The sequence below is a fragment of the Zeugodacus cucurbitae genome, chromosome 4 (assembly GCF_028554725.1).
Source record: "Zeugodacus cucurbitae isolate PBARC_wt_2022May chromosome 4, idZeuCucr1.2, whole genome shotgun sequence".
NCBI lineage: Eukaryota > Metazoa > Arthropoda > Insecta > Diptera > Tephritidae > Zeugodacus > Zeugodacus cucurbitae.
In genome coordinates this window covers 20,837,861-20,863,874 of record NC_071669.1, presented here as the reverse complement: position 1 = coordinate 20,863,874, position 26,014 = coordinate 20,837,861, and the positions used below count along the sequence as shown (strand labels likewise).

The 26,014-nt window shown below is 35.4% G+C and overlaps 1 protein-coding gene across 6 annotated transcripts; it reads left to right on the top strand.

Moving 5' to 3' along the window:
- Positions 1 to 1,256: 1,256 nt before the first annotated feature.
- On the top strand, positions 1,257 to 23,907 carry LOC105217207 (uncharacterized). 6 transcript variants are annotated; one of them, XM_029042411.2, is made up of 8 exons: positions 1,270 to 2,140; positions 8,868 to 9,974; positions 10,080 to 11,372; positions 12,039 to 14,513; positions 14,599 to 14,845; positions 14,911 to 16,752; positions 18,312 to 18,710; positions 21,442 to 23,907. In XM_029042411.2, the coding sequence occupies exons 2-8, from the start codon at positions 9,939 to 9,941 to the stop codon at positions 21,891 to 21,893; spliced, it is 6,744 nt and encodes a 2,247-aa protein (XP_028898244.2). In that variant the 5' UTR covers positions 1,270 to 2,140; positions 8,868 to 9,938; the 3' UTR covers positions 21,894 to 23,907. The 6 variants fall into 6 exon arrangements, with proteins under 6 accessions (XP_054084645.1, XP_028898244.2, XP_028898247.2 ...); XM_029042414.2 differs by lacking the exon at positions 1,270 to 2,140 and adding an exon at positions 6,421 to 7,209; XM_029042413.2 differs by lacking the exon at positions 1,270 to 2,140 and adding an exon at positions 7,225 to 7,623.
- The last annotated feature ends 2,107 nt before the right edge of the window (positions 23,908 to 26,014 follow it).

Here is a 26,014-nt window from a genome sequence, read left to right as displayed (position 1 = left end):
CGCTTTCATATCCAGGATGGTGAATATCTGATCGCTGGTGGATTTTCGACGTCTAAAGCCACACTGATAAGATCCAATCAGTTCGTTGACGGTGGCTTTAGTCTTTCACACAATATGCTCTACAGTACCTTATATGCGATATTGACGAGACTTTTACCACGGTAATTGACGCAGATTATGGGTTATCCCTTTATATGGATTGGGGAGAGCACATTGAGTTTCCTATCGTCTGGTATGCTTTCGTCCGACCATATTCTGCAAAGAACCTGATGTATGCACCGCTTTTTTGCTCTTCAAGCGGGTTATTGCTATTCGAATTTCTTCATGGTCTGGCAATGGAACATCTGTTCCATCATCATCGATTGTGGAATCGAGTTCGCCATCTCCTGGTGTTGTACTTTCACTGCCATTAAGCAGGTCGGATAAGTTTAATACAACAGCAAATACAACACATTTCACAGTTGATAATCTCCTTTGGCTATATGTAAACAGTAAGATTATTGAACGAGCTTAGAACGAAATTATTTTCATATGCAAACGTAATTTTAAAGAAATGGAATTATATTTGTGCACTTACTTTCGTCGTTAAGATATTTTCATAAATTTTTTTTTTATTTTAACAGTTTTTTATGAAAATTTAAATTTGCTCTTACTATTTTAATAATTTAGAAACCACTAATGGTATACAGTGACACTCAAACTAACCCAGGAAACGTTGCCGTTTGGGCATAACATGCAAAGTTATTAATTCATTTTATTATTCTTTTTTAATATTCAAATAAATTTTTATGAAAAATTTTAACAAACAAATAATATAATAATTGCTACCTCTTTAAATGAATAGTGTTTTTTTTTTAAATGTTTCGTTTTACGAATACTGAAAATTTATAATTTTTTATCGGCTTATTTAAACAAATAAAAATACTAAACTTAAATATTATTTAATGGCAAAGAGTGTTTGTATAAATAATATATTATTATTTTGCTAATTTTTGTAAATACGATATCATATTTCAGTGTGCATATAAAACTATCTGAATTTAATAGTCTCTGCACTGAACGCACTACACTCGTTCGTGCAGCCAGCTGTCATTCGTACTCGTTGGCTTAGCTGTCATTGTTGGACGAGAAAAACACCTGCGGCGAATTCATATATACACACCAGCAGCATTCGATTTCTCTCTGACACACGCAGAACTCTTGTGGTAATCAAAAATGTTATTATTTGTGCAAGGCTTGTCATCCTTGTTGCACTTATAGCCAAAAGTGTTGGTTCGCTTTAACAGCAAACGGCCAAAACGAGCCAGACTAGTTTGTGAAGCGATTTCGGTCGTATTTCCATCGTTGTCGTTTTCTCCATAATTGCGTTATTTTTTCGCAATTCGTGAGATTGTGTACACTATTGCAAAGTGTACAGAATGACAATTCAATGGGTTGTTTATTGTGAATGAGTGAAATCGTGTACATGCAAGCAAAGCGTTATAGAGATTTTTATGTGAGCAAAACTTGTAGACGAAAATTGTTCGGCGTTTCCCACACAAGTACCCTGCAGTAGCAGTCACAGTCGCAGCCGCAGTTTTCGCCCCCTCAAGCGTCTTGCGTAGCACTTCACGTCTCAGCTGCTATGAAATAGTGTTATCTCGTTCAGTCGTATGCTCTCTATGCCTACGAATGTGTAGAACTATTCACATATTCGGTATTATAAACATTACAGTGTACTCGTTTCGACTCGCAGTCACAGCAGTTTTTGTGATTTTCGCTGCCTCTGCGCTACAATCTCGTATAAAAGTGTGTATGGTATGTGCATGCGTGCGTGCGAAAACGTAAGAAATATACATTATAACAAACAGCGAGAGTGAATTGCTTGCTGCTCATCTGTTTATTTGTTTTCGTTTTCATAAACAGTGGCGTGAATAGAACAGTGCTACGATATAGAGTTGCACCATTGAATGGTGTGAGCGAGTTGGACTGTGTGAAGAAATTTTAATCGCGGAACATTGTGAACAATGGAACAATATATTTGAAAGTAAAACCAGAGATGTTACTCAAATGTTGATATTATAAACACTTAAAAACATTAAATCAAATTGAATTATCTGCTCATACCTAATTATTGGATTCAAGTAGTAAAGTAATAATGGTAAGTTGCTTATGGTCATTTTCAATTTTATAATTGTCAGTGATGTAATATTTTATTTATACACAATTAAACTATAATATTCAATGCAATTTTACAAACACATGTAAATGTATAAATAATTAAATGTGCACTGGTAGCCAGCAAATATTAAAGTTTTGTTTAGATAACAAAATATTTCCCTCCAACCCCATATTATATTATTATTATCACTAACAGGTGTTTAACAGTTTCTATTGTTAGATTTTGTTTTTTATTGTATACTTAAAATGTCAATATGACTAACAATAACATTACAAGTGGTCTCTAATGTGGTATTCGGTGCGTTGTCTTGCTTAAGATTACACTGTGAACACAATGCGCAATTCCGATTTCTTTGCCGCCGCGATCTGAATGTTGAAAGTTCTCCTGATTAAAAAATATAAGGAGTTTAGGTACCGTAGACGCTTAGTTTTCGAGATATTCGACTTTAAAATAAAAAAGGCTGGGATTTAGTATAGCATCTCACGATATCCCCGAAAGTGGGTATGGTTGGATAGAGAAGATCCTCCAGATTAAGAATATATATAGCCGCAGGAGACTTAGACACAATTCCGATTACTATGGCGCCGCGATCTGAGGGCGCCGTTGGAAAGAGGACGTCCTCCCGATTAAAAAATATATAGGGTTATAGGTACCGCAGACGCCTAGTTTTCGAGATATTCGGTTTAAAGATCAAAAATTTCGCCAAGCAATTTCACACACTTGTAACACATTGTACGCTCTTTTTTCATTTCAAATATTTGAAATTATATTGCTAACATTCAATAAAATTCAAATTTTACATTTATTAAAAGTTTTTTAAGCAAACATTGCTTATATCATATTTCATTGCTTATATATATCACTTTTCACTCTAAGATTTATGTGTTTTCAATTATACGGAAAACGAGCGCTGCCACATTGTAGATAAATATAATAAATAAATATAAATTCATCCATAAATTCTTCTTTTTGCGAAAATTCCTCTTATTTTATTTAACAAAATAAATTTAAAAAAATCATATCGATAACAGCCCCATATGTTGTTAACACTTGTGTTGGCTCGACCAGGGTTATTTTTTTGAAGCGTGGCACAAGGCCCCCTGTGCAGAAAGGGTGTTCTACGCGAAAAAACTTCAGACACCCTTGGTTTTGGCTCGACCAGGGTTATTTTTTTAAAGCGCGGCTGAAGGCCGCCTGTGCAGAAAGGAAATCGACGAGAAAAAACTTCGGACACCGAGGTTTTGGCTCCACCAGGGTCATTTTTTAAGCGTTGCCGAAGGCCCCCAATGATGTAAGGAGTTCTACGCGAAAAAAAATCAGACATCCCTGCAAAGCTTTTTTATATACATACTCGATGCAGAAGAAAGTTCTACAACAAAAAATTATGATATGCAAATAAATAAAACGCAGTCATTGAAAAATCCATTATCTGCGGTTTCTACCATGTGGCAACGCTCGGTTTCCACATAATTGTAAACACAGAAACACAGAAAACTTAATAAGTAATTTTTGCTTAAAAACCTTAAATAAATTTAGAATTTGAATTAAATTGAATGTAAATAGTGTAATTTTCAATATGTGAAGTGAAAAATGTGAAAAAATTGCGTTAAAGTGTGTCCATGTCTTACTTATAGAAAAAATTGAACTTTTGAAGACGAATATTTTAAAAACTATAACTCCGATCAAGAATATTTTTATATATTCCTGCTGGGGAGAGCCTGCTCTTTCACCCGATATCCCGAATCGGAATCGTGCCGAGACTTACAGTTTTCGAGATATTCGCGTTTAAAGTTTAAAAATTGGACAATTTTAACACGTAATTTCTCGCTATATATTGAATTTTCATTTACATTTTGTTTATGATACACTCTCACTTCACTACATTATTTCCACATATTTATTTTATATTAATTATTTAGAAATTTGCTTTAAATAAGTTTTTCCTTAAATTGTAGGCATTGTAACAAGTGTGCACTTTACTTTTATTATAGTTTTTTAAGTAAAAAATCTCTTTTCACATTTACAGGGGGGGAAAAAAGTTTACGTACATGTTGTTTTTTGGAAGAAACTATTCTATAATTCTATAATTTCATTTATATAAAAAACAAAAAAACTGAACAAAAATTATTGAATTTTGACTCGTCACTCCATACTACGTCATTCCAAAACGAGTCAGGTTCATCAGCGTATTTGCTTGGAAATGCAAGCCTCTTTTGTCGATTCCCCAGAGGTATTAAAGGTTTTTTTGCGTGCTGTTCGTGTATATACCCATTCTTGTAAAACAAATTTTGAGTGGTTTGAGGATGAACGCTAAACCCTGAACTGCGTAATACTTCCTTCTATATTACTGGAGTTGAAGGCCTTGGGTCTAGCTGTATTGCTCCCAGGATTGTATGTTCCGTGGGGTGTCAACTTTTTAGTATGACCGGAACTTGGTTTTACCTGTAAAGTTCCAGACTTTTCAAATGTTTGAATTATTATCTGCTCATTCGATGGAGGTTTGTCAATAATTTTACACAAATAATTTATTATAGCCAGATTTCCCCGCAAAAAAAAAGCAAGGAATGTACAGAAACATTTTTGGTCTAGTTTTAATTTTTTTTCTGACAATATTAGATTCACCATAATCCACAAAAAAAACTTCGAGTTAGAGAGACTTCGAGTTATAAAATGTCTCTTTTTTGAGGATAATCCCTTCTGTCACTAAACACCTGTGTTAGTTCAACTTTGAACACCTCCGGTTTTGGCTCAACCAGGATAAGTTTTTTTACATGGAAACGTTTATTTTTCATATATTTGATACAGGAAAAGATTCTAGCCCAAAATAAAGAAAACGCAGTCGTTGCAAAATCCTTCATATATGGTTTCTTCCATGTGGCAATGTAATCAATGATTTTTAAAGTAATTTTTGCTTAAAAAACCTTAAATAAATATAAAAGTTGAAATTAATCAATGTTGACAGTATAATTTTCAATGTGTTAAGTGAAAAATGTGAGAAAATAGTGTTAAACATATTGAAATACCATGTTTTACTTATACATAAATTTGTACTTTTAAATATAAATATTTTACAACAATTTGTTCTCCAACCGTGATCGCCAAAGTAATCGGAATCGTGTCCCTTCATGATATTAATATTCTCTCTCTATGCCTACAACTTCTCAATCATATCTTTTCTCAGTAATCACTGATTCTAGTCGGAAGAATATCAAAATCTTAAAAACATTCCAAAAACAATTGGGATAGCGTAACCACTGTAATTTTAAAAATGAGTCAACCAAAATCTTGTATGCAAAAAATTATTAACTAAACACAGTTTATTTTAATTTATTTTAAAGTTAACTCTAAAAAGGTTTATTAATAGTGTTTTCTTTTCTCGATGAAAATGTTGCCTCTTTATATTTCAACATTATACAAATGCCTCTTTGAATATGTTCCATTTTTTACATTTATAAAAGACACAAAAAAAGATTTCATAATATTTATAACACTCCCGCTGCCATTTCCTTGATTTTTTTTCTCATTAGAATTTGTGGCATACCCATATAAGTTATACACTCCGATTAGTTCCTAAATTACACACAGACAAACTGTGTTCGCTTCTGATCAGATAGAATTTGTCATGCACATTCAGTGATTATTTTATCTCTTTATATTCCTTTCTGCCGTAATATTGAACACGTAAATTAAAAAAAAAAAAACAATTTTCAAGGTTTGTTAAACTTTAATCATAATGTCACCGTACGAGAGATAAGTAATAATGTTTTATAATTTGTTTATTTAGTTTATAAATCGCAAGAAATAAACCATTTAATTCTGTGTCCTTGCGAATAATTTGCTTTGCCTGGTTTCTGTTTGTTTTCATAAAATCATCTTCCGATTACAGTTTGCTTCGTACACTGTCCCGTATATTTAATGTAATAATATAATTAAAGCTATATTTAAAAAAATCGTTAAATTATATTAACAATACATATAAATATTTGTCAATGCATATTAAAATATTCGTCTTCACAAAACGATCAACAAATAATTTGGTTTCATATTAGAGAATAGATAGATACAGTTTTAAAAGATATTCCATTGAATTTTTTTTCATAATATTGGCCACATTTCTTATCTATACAATTTATTAAAAATTCGCATAAAAAATGTTTAATATAGGAAAAGTAAACGCCTGTTGTACATTTATTTGTTTTCTTAGTAAAGGGTTTATTTATATTAAGGAATTTATCGGCTCAGATTATAAATGAAAAAATTATGTTGCACGAAATAATTGGAGAACCCTTAATCCCTTTAATGAAATGAAATTGAAGCCTTATATTATTAAATAAATTACACTCAATATGAATAAATATTTTTTCAGAAATCTAACTCGATTTATCAGTTTAATTGTCCTCACGGAAAATTTTCGCCTAAGAAATGAGATGTCGGTATAAATTCGAATAACAGCTGATACATTGTTTGTATGTATAAGTTAATACATATACATATACATAAGTATTTGTTGATGCTAACTTTTAATTTGACAGTCGACTTAGTTCATTGCAATAAAACACAATCAAAATAGTTTACGTTACATTTAGAGAATATATATATCATTAGATATTTTGAAATATTAATAGGCCATCCTTAAGAATTCTAAACCAAAAATATAAGAATTTTTTTTTAAGTCTACGGGATATTCAAATTTCACTGCATTCCTTTGGAGACATTAATCACTCACGAAGTGTAACAGCGCTCTCTCATTCTAAAATAACAGTCACTGTTAATAACATTTGTCCTAGTGGTTGAGAGATAGAGATAAATGCATAACTGCAATACTCGTATAATTTCACTGGTATAACAAATGGTTCAGTCGCAATTTCGCTCTGAAGATATTTAATCGGTATGGCTAGCGAGCAGTGTGCCGATGACGAAAAACAACGATAAAGAGAACTGTCAGAAACATCAGTCAAATGTAGCTGCACAAAGTAAGAGGAGAATAAAGTGAAATTCACTCAGATGAAGAGACATCGTGAAAGCGGAATGCAAGCTAAAAGTGTTCGGTTTGTATATTTTGTTTAATAAACAATTTTGCACAGTGCGCGAATATAAATTTTACCAAAACAAAAGTGCACATAAAAGCAAAGTGAAGAAAAACAAGAAACATTGGAAGCAAACTAAATATAACGATAAGAAAACAAAAAATAAAATAAGTGGACAACAATAGAAAAGGTGTTAACACGAATGCGACACCGAAATAACGACGAGGCAGTGACAAATAAAGAAAAAAATCGCATATCCCAATGATAAATTAAGACGTCAGTCTGGTATATTTCCAGACGTAGTACTGCAACTAAGTTATTTTGAATATGTGATGAAATGTGCAAAGTTTTGTGAAATTTAAGGTAGATAAACTAAACAGTTTGGCAAATAAACAACATCGACAATGAGAGAAAAAAAATGATGGAAGCAGCATGGTATGTTGACAGGACATTAGTTTGATTGAAGTTAGGGGGTGTAATGTTGCCACCCAACACAAACTTCTAAAATAATAAGTTTACGAAATGGTTGAACTACCATATAAATGTAACTGTCTGTAATTTTGTTTTGTTAACATAAACAATAATTTTATTTAACAAATGAGTGTTAGCAATACAGAAACAGTTAAGAAATTGGGTTTATTTTTTAAATGAAATTAAATTCCTCACAAATTGGTTAAATGATGCAATCACGTAAATACATACTTTTATATTTAAAGAACACAATTTTTTTATTAAATTCAAAACTCACTTATTCTTCGTTTCAATGTATGTTTAGTATAACATTTAAAAATATTAATTGGTTTTATATATTTATATTAGGAAAATAAGGAAACCGTAAATATGTTATCTCATTTTTTTTTTATAAATGTTTTTATTTTTTATTAATTTATTTTATTCGTAAAAATTATTTACTCTTTTGGTAGAAATATGTAGCGACAATATATTTATGTTATTTAACAAAAATTAATAACATTAATAAGTAGAATATTGGCATAAAATAAGTATTCTGTATTGTTTTGTGGCAACACTCAAATATTCATGCTGAGTGAGAGCGAAGAAAAGACGCAAAAGGGAAATCAAGAAAATCGTGTCAAATGCAAACATTGCAAAACTTTTTTTCACATTTTCATAAAGAAAAATCTTTTTTAAGGTATTGTTTAAATAGAAAAACAAGACTGCAACGCAAATATCTTTAAGTGTTAAAATATTTCATTAAATATTTAGTAAAACAATGAACGTAGTATTTGTGTTTTTGATAGGTGAGAAGTGAAATGGACTGATATTAGTAAACCTCGTTGTGTACTGAGAAGTTACGCGATATGTATTGCATTGGTTAAAATTTTATGTGAAAACAAAATATCCTTCAAACGAAACAAAAAATATATGCAAAAAAATTGAATTGAAAATTTGTATTGTTCATTATTATGCACTGACTTCGAATAAATGTGTATGTGTCTGCGTGTGGAAAACAAGTGAAACATAAAAATTATGCAAATAAATTTATAACGTTTTTGAAATATTTTGCTTACTACATTATAATTTTAATACTTTTTAAAACATTTAAAATTGTACTCTACTCGCTAATTATAATCATTTTGCATAGTTTTATAATTAAATATAGTTAATTTTACCATAATTAATACATACATTAATCTGTCATTTTCCTATTCCATTTTCAGATTTCATTAACAAATTGAAGAGCAAAACAAACCAAAAAACCAAAAGAAAACGGTTAACAAGCTATTAATACAAAAAGGGAAGCAGTAGTTATAGTATAAAAAAAGGAATTGAATAAAATCAGGCAGTTTGTCAAAAAGTGGTAAAAGAATATCGTGTAATTTGAAGGAACTTCGTGCACAAGAAAAAGTAGAAGGAAACAGCGTAAGAAGGCGTATACGTAAAAACGGCTGTGGAGCGCTAATTTACTCCCGGCTCAGTAGCACCTTCAAAAGGTTAAATAAAAAGACAACTACAAAGGAAACGGCATACCTCTAATAATTTAACAAAAATATATTAAACCGAACAAATATTAAAGATACATATACAGATGTATTTTAACAGACTAAATAAGATATAAAAAATTACTTAATCAAAAGAGGCGAAAAGTGAAAAGTGCAACATAGAGGCAATGTGACATACTGTGCGCTACCTACCCACCATAACTTGTTTGCATTAGTAAAAATATAACTTAAACTATTTAAAACAGCCAACAAAGAAGCAAGAGTAGAAGTTATTATTTAACAGACTTGCCACTATGCCAGCGCAACCACAAGAAACAACAACTAAGCGAGGAACATTAAACAAAAGTATAGTTTCAATAGCCAATGTCATTTCTAAAATGCCAAGGCATAAGAACTTTCATTTAACTCAGTAAAATAAACAACGTACTCCCATAAAAGTGAAATCCTTCTGACTGCATTTTCCGCGTCATTAAGTTATTAACTTGTTAAATTGTGTAATTAATAATGCACTTTTTTAAACAAGTAGCATAAAAAGCGTTGCAACTACTACGTCATTCCTATAGACTGAAGTAAACCCTTTGATTGGTAATCACAAACTTTATGCTTGACTCAAGTGCGTACACCGAGTAGTTAAGCAAAGTAACTAATCAATCTTGCAGTTAAATTTGTGTATTAAATTAAAGACAAATAGCCGGCTTATTTAATGCACATTTCGACAAAAAAATTGAATTTAATTTGAATGTCGTCGGTGATTAGATTTTATTGTAATAGGAAGGACTTACTGGCACCATGCAAAGCCTGGATTCATCATGTCAAGAAGCTGATGTAAGTATACATTAGTGAGATGAAAAACTTTGTATTACCAGTCAATACATATTTATACCCCACAGAGATATTTATTAAAATATTATTTTTTTTTTTGTATTACAGTTTATAATAAATGACACGCTTAAAAAGCTCAAAGGCTCCAACACTAGCATAAATAGCAACAGCAATTCGACAACTACAGCGTTAAACTCGTTGAATTCAAGCGGTAGCAGCAGCAGTAGCATACTGAGACACCAACATCCTCACCAGCAGCTTATCTATCAGCATAACTCTTCTATACCACAACAAACCAAGCAGCCGCAATACTCACATTATCAGCACTTACAGACTGCATTGCAGTGTCCTGCACCCTCGCCGCAACCACAACAACTCACAACACCACCGCCACCACCAGCACCATTGAGCAGCGTAACATTTCCCACGAAAAGTTCGTTGCTCGACTCAAGCCTGCTACATTGCAACATCACACAGATTCCTAGCCAACCGCCGTTTTGTATTTTCGATGATGGCACTGAATCGCCCAGTGAAGTTCCGCCTGCTGAAATACTCGCAACCAGTAGTAGCAGTGGTGTTGGTGGTGGCGGCGGCAGCGGCAATATCGGTAGTTTGGACGGAATTGTGCTACTCGCAGAACCAACAACGACAGCATCGACGCACGCTAATACCACGTCTGCGGTGCCATCTCCATCATCATGTTCATCATCCACAAATCTTTCCAACTTTAATTCGATCACTTCACCTTCACCGGTAGTGCCCGAATTATTGTTATCCACACCGCCAGGCGTAAATTCTTCATCATCACTGGGCGATTCAAATGCTAATACCGGCTATGGTGGCATGGGCGCAAATGCATTTCTAACATCTTTAACGCAGTCATCACAATTTTCCACAACAACAACAGCAACGCATCAAAGCAACAATAATAATATTACAATAACCAGTAATAATAATAACAAAAAGGCTGATAAACGTCCTTCCGCGTCATTAAGTACTCAACAACAGCACAGCAATCATACACATCATCACCAACACCACTACCAACAATCAACGACGACGCATCATCATCCACCGCAGCATTTGTTAAATGCATCATCGCCATTGGCTGGTGCGGCGGTGCAATCTGCGTCGCCCACCTCTTCGCCTAGTAAGCGACAGAAGATTTCTAAAGATGCCACAAGCCGTTCATCGCCATCAACATCAGCGACACGTGCATCAAATAATAAGCGTGATGGTCACAACACTGTGCCAACTAGCAGCACAACAACAGCAACATCTAGTACTAGTGGCACAACAACGGCTGCAGGGTCAACGAAATTTTTTAACATACATGATAAAATTCGAGAATACTATTTACAATTGCTGGCTAACGATCTAAATGCGTTCACGGAAACTGGGGTAAGCAGCTAATGTACTATAATATTGTAATATGGTGCGGCTTTGTAATTTAGCGATTTCTGAATTATAATCTGTTATAGAAGTGACAGACGAGCTAAATTAATGCACATTGAAATTTTATGGTGACAGACGGCAGATTTGCGCATTTAGACAGCTGATTAAGCAATCTGCTATTCAATAAAAAAAGTAAAGAAATCTATCAGCACATTTTCGTCGCTGATTATCGTTGTTGTTGAAACTGTTCTCTGTTTACTTTCTGGCGTCTAAAAACATTAAAATTAGTTATTAATATATTTGCGCAAAATTTAATTGCAAATTAGAAACATAAGTCATTTGTTTACGTTTTCTTCTTCTTTCTATCAGCATTAACAATACCAAAAATCGGTAATTTTTACCGACTCAAATTTGGTAAATTCAGCTAAATGCACGAAATTTTTGTGCATTACTATTTGCATTAAAATGCATCAAATTCGCTAGTTAATGCAAATTAAGCCCGCTAATGCAAATTAGTGCTGCCGCCTGTCAAGACTATTAAGTCTTAAGAGTAACACTAAATTATATACGCAATAGAAAATCTCAAATAACATCAACAAAAACGCAAACTTTTACTTCTTAAATTAAAAATTGTAAATCAAATTCTAATAAATTTATCCTTATATTTTGTAGCTCAAACAGCGTTCGCGTGCTTTTGTTTTGGAACGTTTAGTAGAGAGTGAGAAATTAAACACTATCGTTGTAAACCTATACCCGGGTAATAAAGGATACTCATTAGCGTTACATTATGATGAACGGCAATTGCTGACGCCTAACGGCGAATTAATACATGGTGGTGATGGAACGGGCAACGTACCAGGCGGTAGCGGTACTGATAGCAACGTGCAAGCTGGCATGAGTATCAGCTCATCGGCTAACACATATAGAGGTGCTTCTAGTCGCAACACAGGCAGCAGTAACAGTAGTAGTAGTAAACTGAGTTTGGCCGCCATACCGCCGGATTTAAAATACGCTGGCAGTGACTTTGACAGCGCAGCTGAATTGAAGCTAAAAGTTGGCGGTAGAGCTGATGTGGATAGCCAACAACAAAATGAGTATGCGCTTATTGAAGTATTACGTTGGCCGTACGAGAACGATCAGTTGCTGCAGTGCATCGATCGTGAGGTAATACCGGACTTTCTAGTTGACATGTTGAATGCACCGAGCCTCACACTGAACGCTTCTCAAGATGATAGCGAACCTGCACGTACCTACGCCAAGCCGAATGTATTTTACGCTGGTTGTGTGATTGCGCAAATACGCGATTTTCGCCAAACCTTCGCTATTTCGACGAATATCTGTGATACGAAACACGTCCTCCTGCGGCCCACAAATGCTAGCATCTTCTCTGATGTACAGCACTTGGCAAGCACAACGAATATGAGCATAAATCCAACTGTACCCTCAACCGTGGGTGCGGCGATTTGTGGCGCAGAGGATAAATTACAACTAGAAAGTCAGTTGGTTTTGGCCACTGCCGAACCGTTGTGTTTGGATCCCGATCCCAACATTGGGCGTTTCGCTATCAATGCACAGAATGCACGTCAACTATTCAATACACACGAATTGCGGCGTCAAATGAAGAAGTATACACAGATATCGATAAATCGTAAGCGGAAATTGGATCAGTTCACACACCATTATGGACTGGAGTTGTGTGATTATTTAACGCGTTTACGCGCCAGACCACGCACCAGTAGTAGTGCAAATGCCAATGCTACAGCGACAACTGCACCCAGCAATAATCCATTGGTGAGTGCTATGCTCACGTCATTCTCATCGAAAGTGCCACGTCGACCGCGTGACGTCATACGTCCCATACGACCGCCACGTCTCGAGTATCCAGCGAATCTGAAGGTGCCCGAGCAGCTAATAAGCGTGGAGAAGTATGCGAAAACATACGAACGACCACGTGAAACAACCGATTGCCAACCGCAACTGATCGAGGAGTATGTGCTGGAAACGGAACGCGAAGAAAATGCTGGACGTCGCGTGATATATCACATAAAACTTTCGATTTTCCAACGACCCTCGAATTCTGAGTACCTGGGTGAGCTATATGTGGATCGTGATTATCGTGAGGGGGAACGCAACGGCGAGTCCTGTCGCTTTTCGTTGGGTACACGCATACATGCGAATCGCTACATACAGCAATTCACGGAAATTTTCACCGAAGAGGGGCGCAAGGCGGTGAAAATTACGCATTTGATGCCTGGACATTTGCCTAAGGTGACACATACGGGCATAACACCGGAACAACGACAGGCTTTGTTATTGCAGCAACGGCAGGCGGCGCTATTAGCAGCACAACAACAACAGCAGCAACAGCAACAACAGCAAGTGCAACATGGTGCTACCACAAATGTGAATGCTCAACACATGACCGTTGCAGCAACAACAGCAGGTGGCAATCAGCAGGCGCAGCAGCAGCAACAACACGTTGTACTGGTGGGCCCAAATGGACAGCAGCAACACTTACTGCCCGCCACTGTGCAGCATATAAGCACTGTTGGACTACCGCAACAACAGCAAGTAACACAAGGTGTGCAGCAGCAGCAACAGCAACAACAACATATTGCTATTACACCAGCTGGTAGCAATTTGTCGAAGAATATTAATATTGTCGGTTTGACTGCCAGCAATGCGGCCGCGGTGCAGCAAGTATTGCGCCAACAACAACTGCAGCAACAACAACAGCAACAGCAACAAATTACAACACAATATATTGATGCGAATGGCTCAACGTTGCATGTACAAACAAGCGGTGTTGCACATGCACAACAGCAACAACAACAACAGCAAACACAACACATACAACTACATTCGGTGGGTGGCAGTGGTAATGCCCATACCACAACGCAACTCAGTCTTAGTAACGGTTCTCTAGTGTTAGTGCAACAACATCCCATTACGCAGAGTCAGCAACAACAACAACAGCAGCAGCAGACACAAACACTGCAACACGCCGGCATCACTATACAACCTGCCAATGTGCAACAACAGCAGCAACAACAAAAGACTCAGGTTATCACGGCGGCTCAATTGAATGCCGTTGCTGGCGCAAATTCAGCGCTGCGCACACAACTCAGTTCCAGTGTGCCAATATTGGTATGTTGCTGAATGTTGTTTTTGTTTTTGTATTTTATTTACTTTTTATTTAAACTTTTCCTCGCTCTCCTTCTTTCCATTTTAGCAAGCGCAGCTAAAGGCCGCGCCATTACTCACTGCACAGCAACAACAGCAACTTTTGCATAAATCTGCACAACAACAACAACAGCAACAGAGTACTGCCAGTAGTAACAATAGTAGCAATTCCACTACATTACACAGCAATCCGGAGATAAATGCAATCTTCACCAACATCATGAATAGCGCCAATCAGTTTCAACAACAAAAACAACAACAGCAGCAACAACAACAACAACAATTGCAGCAAACCTGTAAATATTTATCAACACATATACCTATGTTTTGTGTCATTATTAACGCTATTAATTAATTGTAGCAAACAACACTGTGAGCAGTAGCAGTAGCAATGTTAAGAACAGCAGCAACGCTTCCATACGTAGCTTATTAAATAGCGCACCGGCCGCCATGACAAGTACGCCTGTGGCAAGCGGCACTTTCACCACATCCACTGGTCAACATCAAACTGTCACTTTGGTGCAGCACACAACATCTACGCCTCAACAACAACAACAACAACAGCAGCAACATCAAACCATCGTTAGTGGCGATAATTTTGTGCAGGTGACGACACAACCAACCACTGTCTCAGCGGCAACAACAACCGTACAACAACGCAAACCGACCAACAATGAAGTGCTACAGAATCTCTTGCATACAAATCGTAAATTCAATATCGTCACGAGTGGTGGTAATATAGTAACAGCCAGTACTGGTGGTACTACCTTCCGTACAGCAGCCGGCAATTTGGTTGCAGTCAATCTGAATCAAGCAGCGCAACATCAAAGCCAAGCGGATGTGCAGCAATCACAACAACAACAAACGACTGGCAACCAAACACATCAAACAGTACGCGTTTCCATGTCGGCGCTCGCCTCACAGTTAGCCTCACCGCCAGCGATAATGACCAATCCAAATTCGGCCAACTTTGGCTACACTGTGAACACGTTGGGTGGCAGCGGTGGCACCGTGAATGCGGTGAGCAGTACCTCCGGCGGTAGCATCAAAATACTCAATAGTGGTGTGCAGCAACAGCGCGTCGCATTGGCGAATGCATTGCGGCGCGACTCGAGTAATACGGGTGCGCCGCCAAATGCCATAGTTGTAGGGGTGGCAGCACCTTCGCCTGGCAGTGATTCGAACGCATCGAATGCTAGTGGTTTTGCAGTGCCACAGCCAACTAGCGCCACCAATTCGGTGGGCACCGCTACCAGTTTGACGCTGCTCGGAGCAGCGACTCCCTCGCCATCGGGTTCGGATCATTCGCAGTCGTCGCAAACGCAAAATCAAGTGCTGCTTGAGCGTTTGCACAACAATAGTGCCACTACGGCTACGGCGATACCAAATATGTCGCCGCAGCAACAGCAAACGCATGCACACACGCAATATCTAACGAAAACGCTGGTGCAATCGCCAGCTGCTGCCTCATCTATACACTCACCCATGTCTAGTCCACATCCACAGCCATCACCCTCGCCACAGCATCATCATCATCAGCAACAGCAGCAGCAACAACAACAGCAATCTACTGCCTCCAACACCACCACCACATTGAACTTACAAGGTATTAATCTCTTGCAAGGCGCTATCGCCAATTTTCCCGGTCTTCAAAATGTACAACTACAAATACCAGGTCTAGCGCAACCGCTCTCCTTGCAATTGCAATCGGCTGTACAACAACAGCCACAACAGACATCACAAACGAATGCTGCCACTGTGTCGTGTGTAGTTAGCGGTGGTGGTGGCGGCGGCGGCAACGCTGGTGGTGGGGGTGTTGTTGCTGCTTCAACTAGCAACAATGTTGCTGGTGGCGCCGGCAGCAGTGGTATGGGTCAACAAACACATATACAACAACGCAGTTTATTGGTATCAGTTCCTGTCTCAACACACAGCCAACAGCAACAGTCGTCACAACAACAACATACGATAACGCTGCAAGCGGCCACGGGGACGCAGCAAACACAAAATCACGTACAACATGTTGTGCCACCCACGGGTACGATTGTGAATCTACCAACTGGCGGCACAGCCACAACTGCCGGCACGCAAACTGTAGTGCTAACGAATACTGCGACTGGTGGCGCAGGTGGTGGTGTTGGCAATGTGGGAAATTCAGCGAGTGGTGGCGGCACCACAACAACCATGCTAACTTTGCCAATTGGTGAGTACATTTTTATTTAGTGTTATTTACTTTAATTTATAAAAATTAAAGTTTATTTTCTGGCAATTTGAGGTCTTACAAATAGAACAGCTTAACTGTTAAATATTGAGGGTATAACATCACACATGTGATTAGATAGTATATTAAGATGAATAATGATGAAGAGGCGAAATAATTTTGCTATGTCTCGTCTGTATGAAGTTAGTATAGTTAACTTAGACGAATCAGACCATAATTGTTCTTTGCTATATGTTGGATGTAACCGGAACCCGGACTTTGCCGGACAAGAGCTTTCAACTCGGTGAGAGTTAAATATTAGATTGTTTTCTATCTATACAACAACAATTATTACTTAAGAGTCGAATTATCACATAGGTGTGGTTGGGTATAAACCATACCCAATAGAAGATTGTACCTTCTCTATTTAGCTCTGCAGCTCATATTATTTTTTCCAGCAATAGATTGAGGAAGTCACGCGATAATGATTTTTACCTTTTTGGTAACTTACATATTCTAATAAATAGCGTTCCCAGTAAGCTCAAACTCGAAGTCAAATATTTCGATATTGAAGGCTAACTTCGAAAAAACCCGAGAATCGACTTTTTATAAGTAAGACTCAATCTACCGGAAAATTCTCATTTTGTCCAATACCCAGAAAAATGTCGATTTTGTTGTATAGTGGAATAATACTCCTAACCCGGAATAAAATTTTAATTTTGACTGCTTTACAGGCCTTCTTAAATATATATATGTATTTATAAATACTTAAGTATATTTATAATTGTTTTGATTCTTTATAAGACTATTACTTATGAACAATTGTCGACCCGAAAAAGACAACCGTTAAACACTACAATTCTACAAAAAATATGCCATTTAACTTGACGAAATTACACTAATTCAATTTTCTTTTCGCATTTTTCATTGCTTTCGTACGAAAATTCCCTGCTCCTTTCCTCGAACGTACTGCTTATATTCCTAAAACACAATTATCATTACTATTAAACTTCAAAATTACACTGCACGTTATCACTGAATGTAAAAAACACAATTTCACCGTTAACAAAAATAAAAAAAAAATAGTGTAAAATTATAACAAACGAGCATATGTCGTCGTAAATACCTAGGAGAGGTGTGCGCCCAACCATTTTGCCATATATGTACATATAAACAAATGCACAAAGCATATTTTTTCTAATATAAAGACCCACAAGCTAGCACTTGAAAATATATAAAAAAAAAAGTTTGTCATTTCGCTGTCCCGACCCAAATCCCATGTATATTCTATACCCCACATACATATCGCTGCACTCACCGTATAAATTACTAACCTCTTTTTATACACATCAAATACGCATTATTCCTCAATCGAAAGAAAATTTATGTATATACTATTGTTTAAATGTTGTGTGTACATATTTAACAAAACAACAACAACAAATAAATTTATAATAACCTTAGCGTCAGTCAATCAATCAGCCAGAACCAATTCATTTAACCAATAAATCAACAAAAAAAAATCAAAACAACAACCCGCGTACTTCCCCTTTCAATTCCAGCTCAATTTGTTGGTCCCGGTGTACAAAAACTCAATCCTCAAACAATTCGTACCTCAAGTGGTGGTGGTGGTGTTGCAGGTGGCAGCATTGTTCTGCAGCAACAACAGCAACAAGTGACGCAACAGCAACAGCAAGGACATCAATCACAACAACAACAACAACAAACAACGACAATAAACGTGAGTGGTGTTGCTGGCGGTAGTAGCGCTGCTGTTGGCAACAGCAACATTATCAATAGTGGTCAGCAGACGGCAATCCAATTGGTCGGCACCTTACAGCAACGGCCGCGCAACATAGTTGTCGGCACGAAGCAATTGAGCGGCGCACAACGGCAATTGATTGCAACGCAACGTAATATTGGTGGTTCCACACTGAAAATCGCCACAACGCCAATAAATGGTAAGATATAATTGGTTGTGCAAATTTATTTATTATTAATTCAAGTCCTTTATATTTGCCTTACGGGGTTACGTGGGTTTCAGAGGTTCAAAAAAGGACATTTTAAATAATCAATTCATATATTTAATTTAAGAAATTCGGCATATCAATGATACATATTTAAGCAGTATTTAGTACATTTTTTATTTAAAATTCCGAAAATTCAGCCTTTGGTACCTCATCCGCCGTGGACAGTATAACCTATTGTTGGTTCATCTAAAATCAATAAACCAAAAAGATGTCATGGATAAATCTATTTAATGAACGAAGAAAAAATATTAAAATTTTAATTTTTAACTCATTTTGAACCAAAAACCTACTGTCTTGGTGAAATTTTCTCCATATATTGGCTCGAACAAATTAGTTGTAATAAAGAAATACTTGTTTTTAACCTCTAAGAGCCACCTATTCTCTTTTAATTGCAATCTACCCAATGACAAGTCGATTCGGTATAGAATTCACTAAACTTTGTAAGATTTCTGACCTAATCTCCTCCCAAGATTGACGAATCGCATTTTTTAGTTCGAGAACACTGTGTTGTATTTCTTTCCTTTTGAGTAGACTTTACCTGCAAGTATACCCCAAAGGTTCTCGATAGGGCTACATGCAGACCAGGGGCGAACGCAGGCGGGGGTTTTGGGGTGTTAAAACCCCCCCCAAAGTAATTGAATTTTTAAATAATAGAATTTAATTCTACATAGTCATTTGAAAAATTGTAATTTGTTGTTTTCAAAGCAATCTTTCTGCCGACGATGTATGAATATGTAAAATAAATGAATACATTAGTCACTAACAGCGTTGCCGTTCCGATACATTTGTATCTTTTTTGATACTTTTTTTTTCTAAATTTTGTGATTTGTTCATTTTTTTGTTCACAAACGGCCTATTTTGATACTTTTCTGCTGATAGAATTTAATTTTTTGAAACTATGAAAATGTTAAACTAAAAACAAACCTATTGTATCTGGATAGTATTAAAAAGTTGTGGGAATGTAGGCCAATTAAAAACCCCAGAAAAATATAAACTGGACAGAGACATTTTTTTAATTTGCTTCAAAGTAATGAGTTTGCCTTATAACTCTGTGGCTGCTGAACTGGATTTTTTTAGATTCAAGGGGAATTGTGAGTCGAAAATGGCCTCCTTTGAAAATTAGTTCTGAACTGAAAAGTCACCAATAAGGTTTCTATTATGTTTTTTAGAGTTTATTGTTAATCATAACACAGGAAAACTAAAAATTCATTTATTATGACTTTCAGTTTTCGTTCCATGAGCAAACTGTTGTGAAATAAATTTAAATTTATTTATTTGCAAAAAAATACTTGAGTGCTTTAACTAAAATTTCTATATTTTTAATTAAAACATCCAGAAAAAACTGGTCTGAATTAGATACACAACTTTACTTATTATTTGTTTTTCAAATGAAAATTTTCAAAACAGTGCATCGTTTTTTAAAGATTGGAGCAACAATCCCTATATCTGTCGCTTCAAGTGAACGCTCGTTTTCCTCACTTCGCAGGCTTAAAACATATTTAAGAAATAAAACTGGAGAAACACGCCTGAACGGAATGGCTCTCTTGAATATCCATAGAGATATAGACGTGGCGGAGGAAGAGATTTTAAATGTTATGGCCCAAAATAAAAGAAGATTAGACTTCAATTTGTAAATAAAATAATAAAACATTGTCTTTTTACCTAAAAAGACTAACTTTCGCTTTTCAAAATTCTAATTATATCTTGTTCAGAATTAATAAGCCTTGCTGCTTTACGATCAATAATGTAAAAATAATTTAGCAACTTTGAGGAAATTGCCAGACTCTCCTTAAATAACGCGCGAAAAATATGTGTATGTTCGACTTATTGCTTACCACAATAGGGAAGATCCGTTTTCAAAAAAAAATTAATGTCCCACATTCCTCGAACTATACTTAGTTGCTAGTATAAACACTAATTCAAGTATTAAGAATTTTTATACTTCCGAAACTCATGTATATATAATCCAGCCAGGCATTTTCAATTCAAATTTTGTATCCCCTTTTTATGTTTCGGTTGGTACTGCACTTCCAATTGCGATATATGTCTCAATATATTTCAATGCCTCAGCATATAATTCAATGTCTCAGCATAAACCCCATGAAATATCAAATCCTTAACCTTAGACGTGACGATCTAAACAAGAAAAAAATTATGGTTTTTTCTATAATACCTTTTTAAAGTCTATTACGATTATAAAGCTTTTCAATAGACAAATAAAGCTAAACAAGTATTAACAAAAACCATAATTTGCTCCAGCTATAAGATAATAATTTTATTTAACTTCCACATCTTCCTCAAGCGCTTTGTATAGTGCAAAAATGAACTTCGGATCTTCAAATCTTAATGAAATTGTTTGAAAATGTTTCCCATAACATTAAATAAGTTGAGGGAACAAATGGATGTAAGGATCAGGCAATACCTAACCCTGACATATTTGAATATCAAATATAATAATTTCTCGAAGTTAAAATAAGATAACCCAAATAATGTTATTCTTAGTATAATTTAGAAATGGTTATTTTACAAAGCCACACTTCTTATAACAAACTTTCACAGACATCTCAATATATGTATATCAACCCATGTATTTGAAAAATAATTTTGTTGTCTTTATATTTCTAAACTTCTAACATCTTATTCGTCACTTACCCACTTTCAGCATCGAATGCGAACACCATTACAACAACCACAAACCTAACTGCCACTCCCATTGTGATGTCCACGCAAAAATTGCAGCTGAAAACTATCAAAACGCCACAACAACAGCAGCAGCAGCAACAACAACATGCGCGCATATTGAATCAAGTGACTGCGACGGCTGCCTCACAAACGCAGACCACGCATCAAAATCAACAGCAGCAGCAGCAACAACAACAGCAGCAAACAATTATAATCGGTCAGCATTTAGCTACGGCGCCAACAACACAGCAATCACAACAACAACAACAACAGCACATACAAGTTGCAGGACGCACCGTAACCACAACTGGCAATGCCAGCATAAATCAACAGCTAATTTCGGCATTAGCCAAAGCTGCCAAACAACAGCACCAACAACATCAACAGCAAGCAGCAAATCGGCGTAGATCGGCTACCGATGTAAATAAATAAATATATGAATATATGTATATACATATATATAAATGAGTAGTGAGCCGAGCGACTACAAACTGGCCGCACTTAGTTGGCTGTGGTGTTGTAGTATGTGTGTATGTGAGTGTTTGTGTACGTGTGTATGTGAAAATTATATAAGCAAACAGAATAAGAGAAAAGCAGATATTAAAACAAAAACGAAATATAAAGAAACACAAAGATTATTAACAAAAGTGAACACAAAAATATTCAAAATAATTATATTTGCAAATGCAAACAAAATACGAAAATTTAAACTAAGGTATTATATATTATACTTTGCCCTAAATAATGTACGAGTGAATTCATCTACTCCTAACACATACCCCCCTACGGCAACACGTGCATGTTTCAAATAACAAACAAACAAACATATAAATAACTAACGCCCATTACCGTTATAGCGCTAACGCTCATCACACACACACACACACACTGTTAACGGCAATCAAAACAACTTCAATTGTCTTACATTTCTAAAGAATTCTAGGGTTGAGGGTTAAAGTTGCTTATCCTAGTAGTAGTAATGCCGATATATATATATGTATATACACATGTATGTATTAATTGGATTGTAAATAAATATCCTTAAATCGGTGAAATAATTGAAATTAATTTGCCTAAAAATTATGTACCATTTATAAAAGTATGATGTATGTATAGAAAAGTTTTGATGCATTTTATTGAATAAGATCATCTACAAAGTATATTTGAAACACGAACACTTTTGGCATGCTAATTTAAACAATTAAACAGAAACTAAAGGCGTCTACTTTAAAGCATATATTTAACACAATTTTATTGCATAAACCAAAAGAAAAACAAAAACAAAAAAAAAAAACATTAATTCGGTTAAACACCAACACCACTCTACCCTAGTCATTACAACCTACAAGCATACATATATGTATATGTATGTGCATATGTTTGTTATTTAAGTGGCTAAAGTCGTTGTTAGTAGTTATTTATTAAGCACCACATACTACCTACATACATACATACAAACAAACATATTGAGAATCCCCCTCCTGAAACAAAAAAAAGAAGAAAAAAACATTAAATTTATTAAAAATATTCGCGCTTTTCTCCGAAAATTTGGCGTCACACTCAACAACAACAAAACGATACGCCTTGCAGCAGCCAACTTTGATTCCAGGTGTTTATTGTGTATACATATGTATGTACTAATAGCTCGTAACGAAAGTAAAATTAAGCAAATCTAAAATAATTAAAAGAAAAAAGAGAAAGAAGAAAATTAACAAAAAATTTGCAATCAATTTAGTGCTGTGTTTTTCGCCGTTGACGAAAACAAAATTTCATAACTCATCCTAACCAGTGGTGTGTGTCGCCCACATATGCATTGCTGGGTCTTAGGTTGTTTTATTTATTATATATATATATATGTATATTTTTTTTATATTTATTTATTCACTACGCTGTCATAACGAGTACTAAAAACATGCATACATACATACAAACATATTATTCCTGCTGCTCTAATTTGCCTTGCTTGTTGAAGGTATTACGAATATATAAATATATATGCAACGCGTACATGCTGGACTCTTGTGGACATGTGCTACTCTGATAATTTTCGTAAATGAAAAAAAAAAAATTATTAAAGAAATTACAAACTATTAAAAATGTTTGGTGTGCTGCATGTGTATGGCGCGCTAATTATCGTAAGCGCATGCGCGCAGCATACCAATACAACTTGCTTGTAAAGCAAAAAAGTGCAACCAACTGCATGCCAACAAAATCACTCAAACAAAAACACTCATACGAGTAAATATATTGAATTATATATATATTTATGTATATATACATACATATCTATATGTATATATAAAGTATATGTATAGAGAAATGTTATATTCTTTTTGACTATTGCAAACAATTTTTAGCGGAGTTATTATTTATATAGTTTTTTTTTCTCATAGATTTCGCATTTGTTTATTGTGCGAAGCGTGTCACACATATGCATATATACATACTATATATATAGACACATAGATATTGTACGCTTGTAAAAAAGAACAGTTAATTCATACGTTATGTTATTTAAATAATTTAATTATCTTTAATTATTTAATATTTGGCAATTAATATACGATTAAGCATAAATAATACATTTAATTAAAAAATATAAATACAAATATCAAGCTAAACGAAAAAAAAACAAATACAAACAAATGCAGCAATAAATTATAAACAAAAACCTAAAATTAATAAATAAATATAATTTAGAGAATACAAACAAATTATGAATAAATGCATTTTCTCTTTCATTCTCTCTGTCTCTATCTCTCTTATGACAAAATTAACTTATAAATTAAAAATTAATTGAAATAAATTATTCAAACAGGTTCAGTTCGCCGTTATAACAGCTCTTGGACGGATAAAGTTCGGGTCAATTTCGGTACCGCGGAACCGGCTGTTGTAATTGTCGCTCTCTCTCTAACTAAAGGGGTTTCAATAAGAGCGCTACAGAAGTTTTTTTTTAATAAAACAAAAAACGGTTTGAGATATCAATTCATATTCTTTATTTATGTGAAAGTACATTCGATGCCATTATGTATGGAACTCGATTTATTTTGCATGGCCATCACCGGCACGCTTGCAGAAGTCCAGACACTGAACCCAATTTTCGACGGTTTTCGAGCATAAATCTCCCAATAGTGCTGCAATTTCACGTTCGATATTCGTACGAAGTTCATCAATCGTCGCTCACTTGTGGGCATAGATCATAGACCTGACGTAGCCCCATCGGAAATAGTCTAACGGCGTATGACAGCATGACCGAGGCGGCCAATTGTGTAAACCATTTCGTGAGATACACGTTCACGAAAACTTTGTTTTCAATAAATCGATTGTGACATTCGCTGTGTGGCTTGTGGCGTCGTCCTGTTGGAACCACATATTGTCCAAGTCCATATCATCTAATTCAGGCCAAAAATATTCGGTTATCATTGCGCGGTAGCGATTCCCATTCACAACAACGTGCTGGCCCAATGACGCCGTCGCCCAGCATTTTCGGAATGCAAAGCATATATTTTTTGTGTAGAAATGAGCTTCATCGCTGAAGATAATTTTTCGATGAAAATCCGGATCATTTTCAAGTTTTTGCTCAGCCCAATTCACGAACATACATATAAACATATAAAATTCTGTGGGCTTGAATAATGCTCGTTACGTTTAACAGCAGATAGGAGAAGAAGCTAGTCTACAACTTTTGACATAAGTTGAGCTCATTTCACTAGAAATAATAAAGAGATGACGATTTTCTAAATAATTAACGAAATCAAGTTTTCTAGTGCTCTTTCTTGGTTTACACAAGTTCTTTGTCGACAAGAAGTAAGCCTACTTAAAGTAATTTAACCATTTAGGATCTTCTAGAATTGGAAACACTTTTTTACGAAAAGCTAATAGAAAAGAACTGAGCGAAATACATAAGGACATACATATTCGTAAGTAACAAGAGTAGTAATCACATCTGAGATGTAGATGTGAGATCAGCTAACAACATAATTATCGTATTTGCTTGCGACTATCTTCTCTATAGCAAGGTAAGTATTAAAATTTAGTCAGATAAAACCGTAAATAGATCATATTTTGTCGGGGAGCTCGGGTCAGTCAGCATAGAAGTTTAATTGTTATTATCGAATCTGCGTTGTTTTTTAAACGACGAACTTTATTACAAGTCTGCCATTTTGAAAATGGATGTAAAGCACTAAAATATACTAAAGAGATAATCTTGAAAAAATGGGGTTCTAAACCCCTTAGTAACCGCTATATAATAAATATGTGGAAGGGCTAAGTTCGGGTATAACTAAGAGATTTACCGATATTTTCAATAAACAATTAACCCCAAACTTGCAGATCCTCATATTCAATAACTGGAGCCTTGAAAAGTTATAGTCCGATTTCGGTGATTTTTACGTGGGCTATGCCACAATCGAAATACAGTATTTATGCATAGCTCTGTTCCAATATCTTCACTGGTGTTTAATTTATATACGGGTAGGTGAACGAATCAGAAGATGGAAATCAAAATTGTGGTTGTCAACCGATTTCCCATTTTCAAACTGTTGTATAGGGAT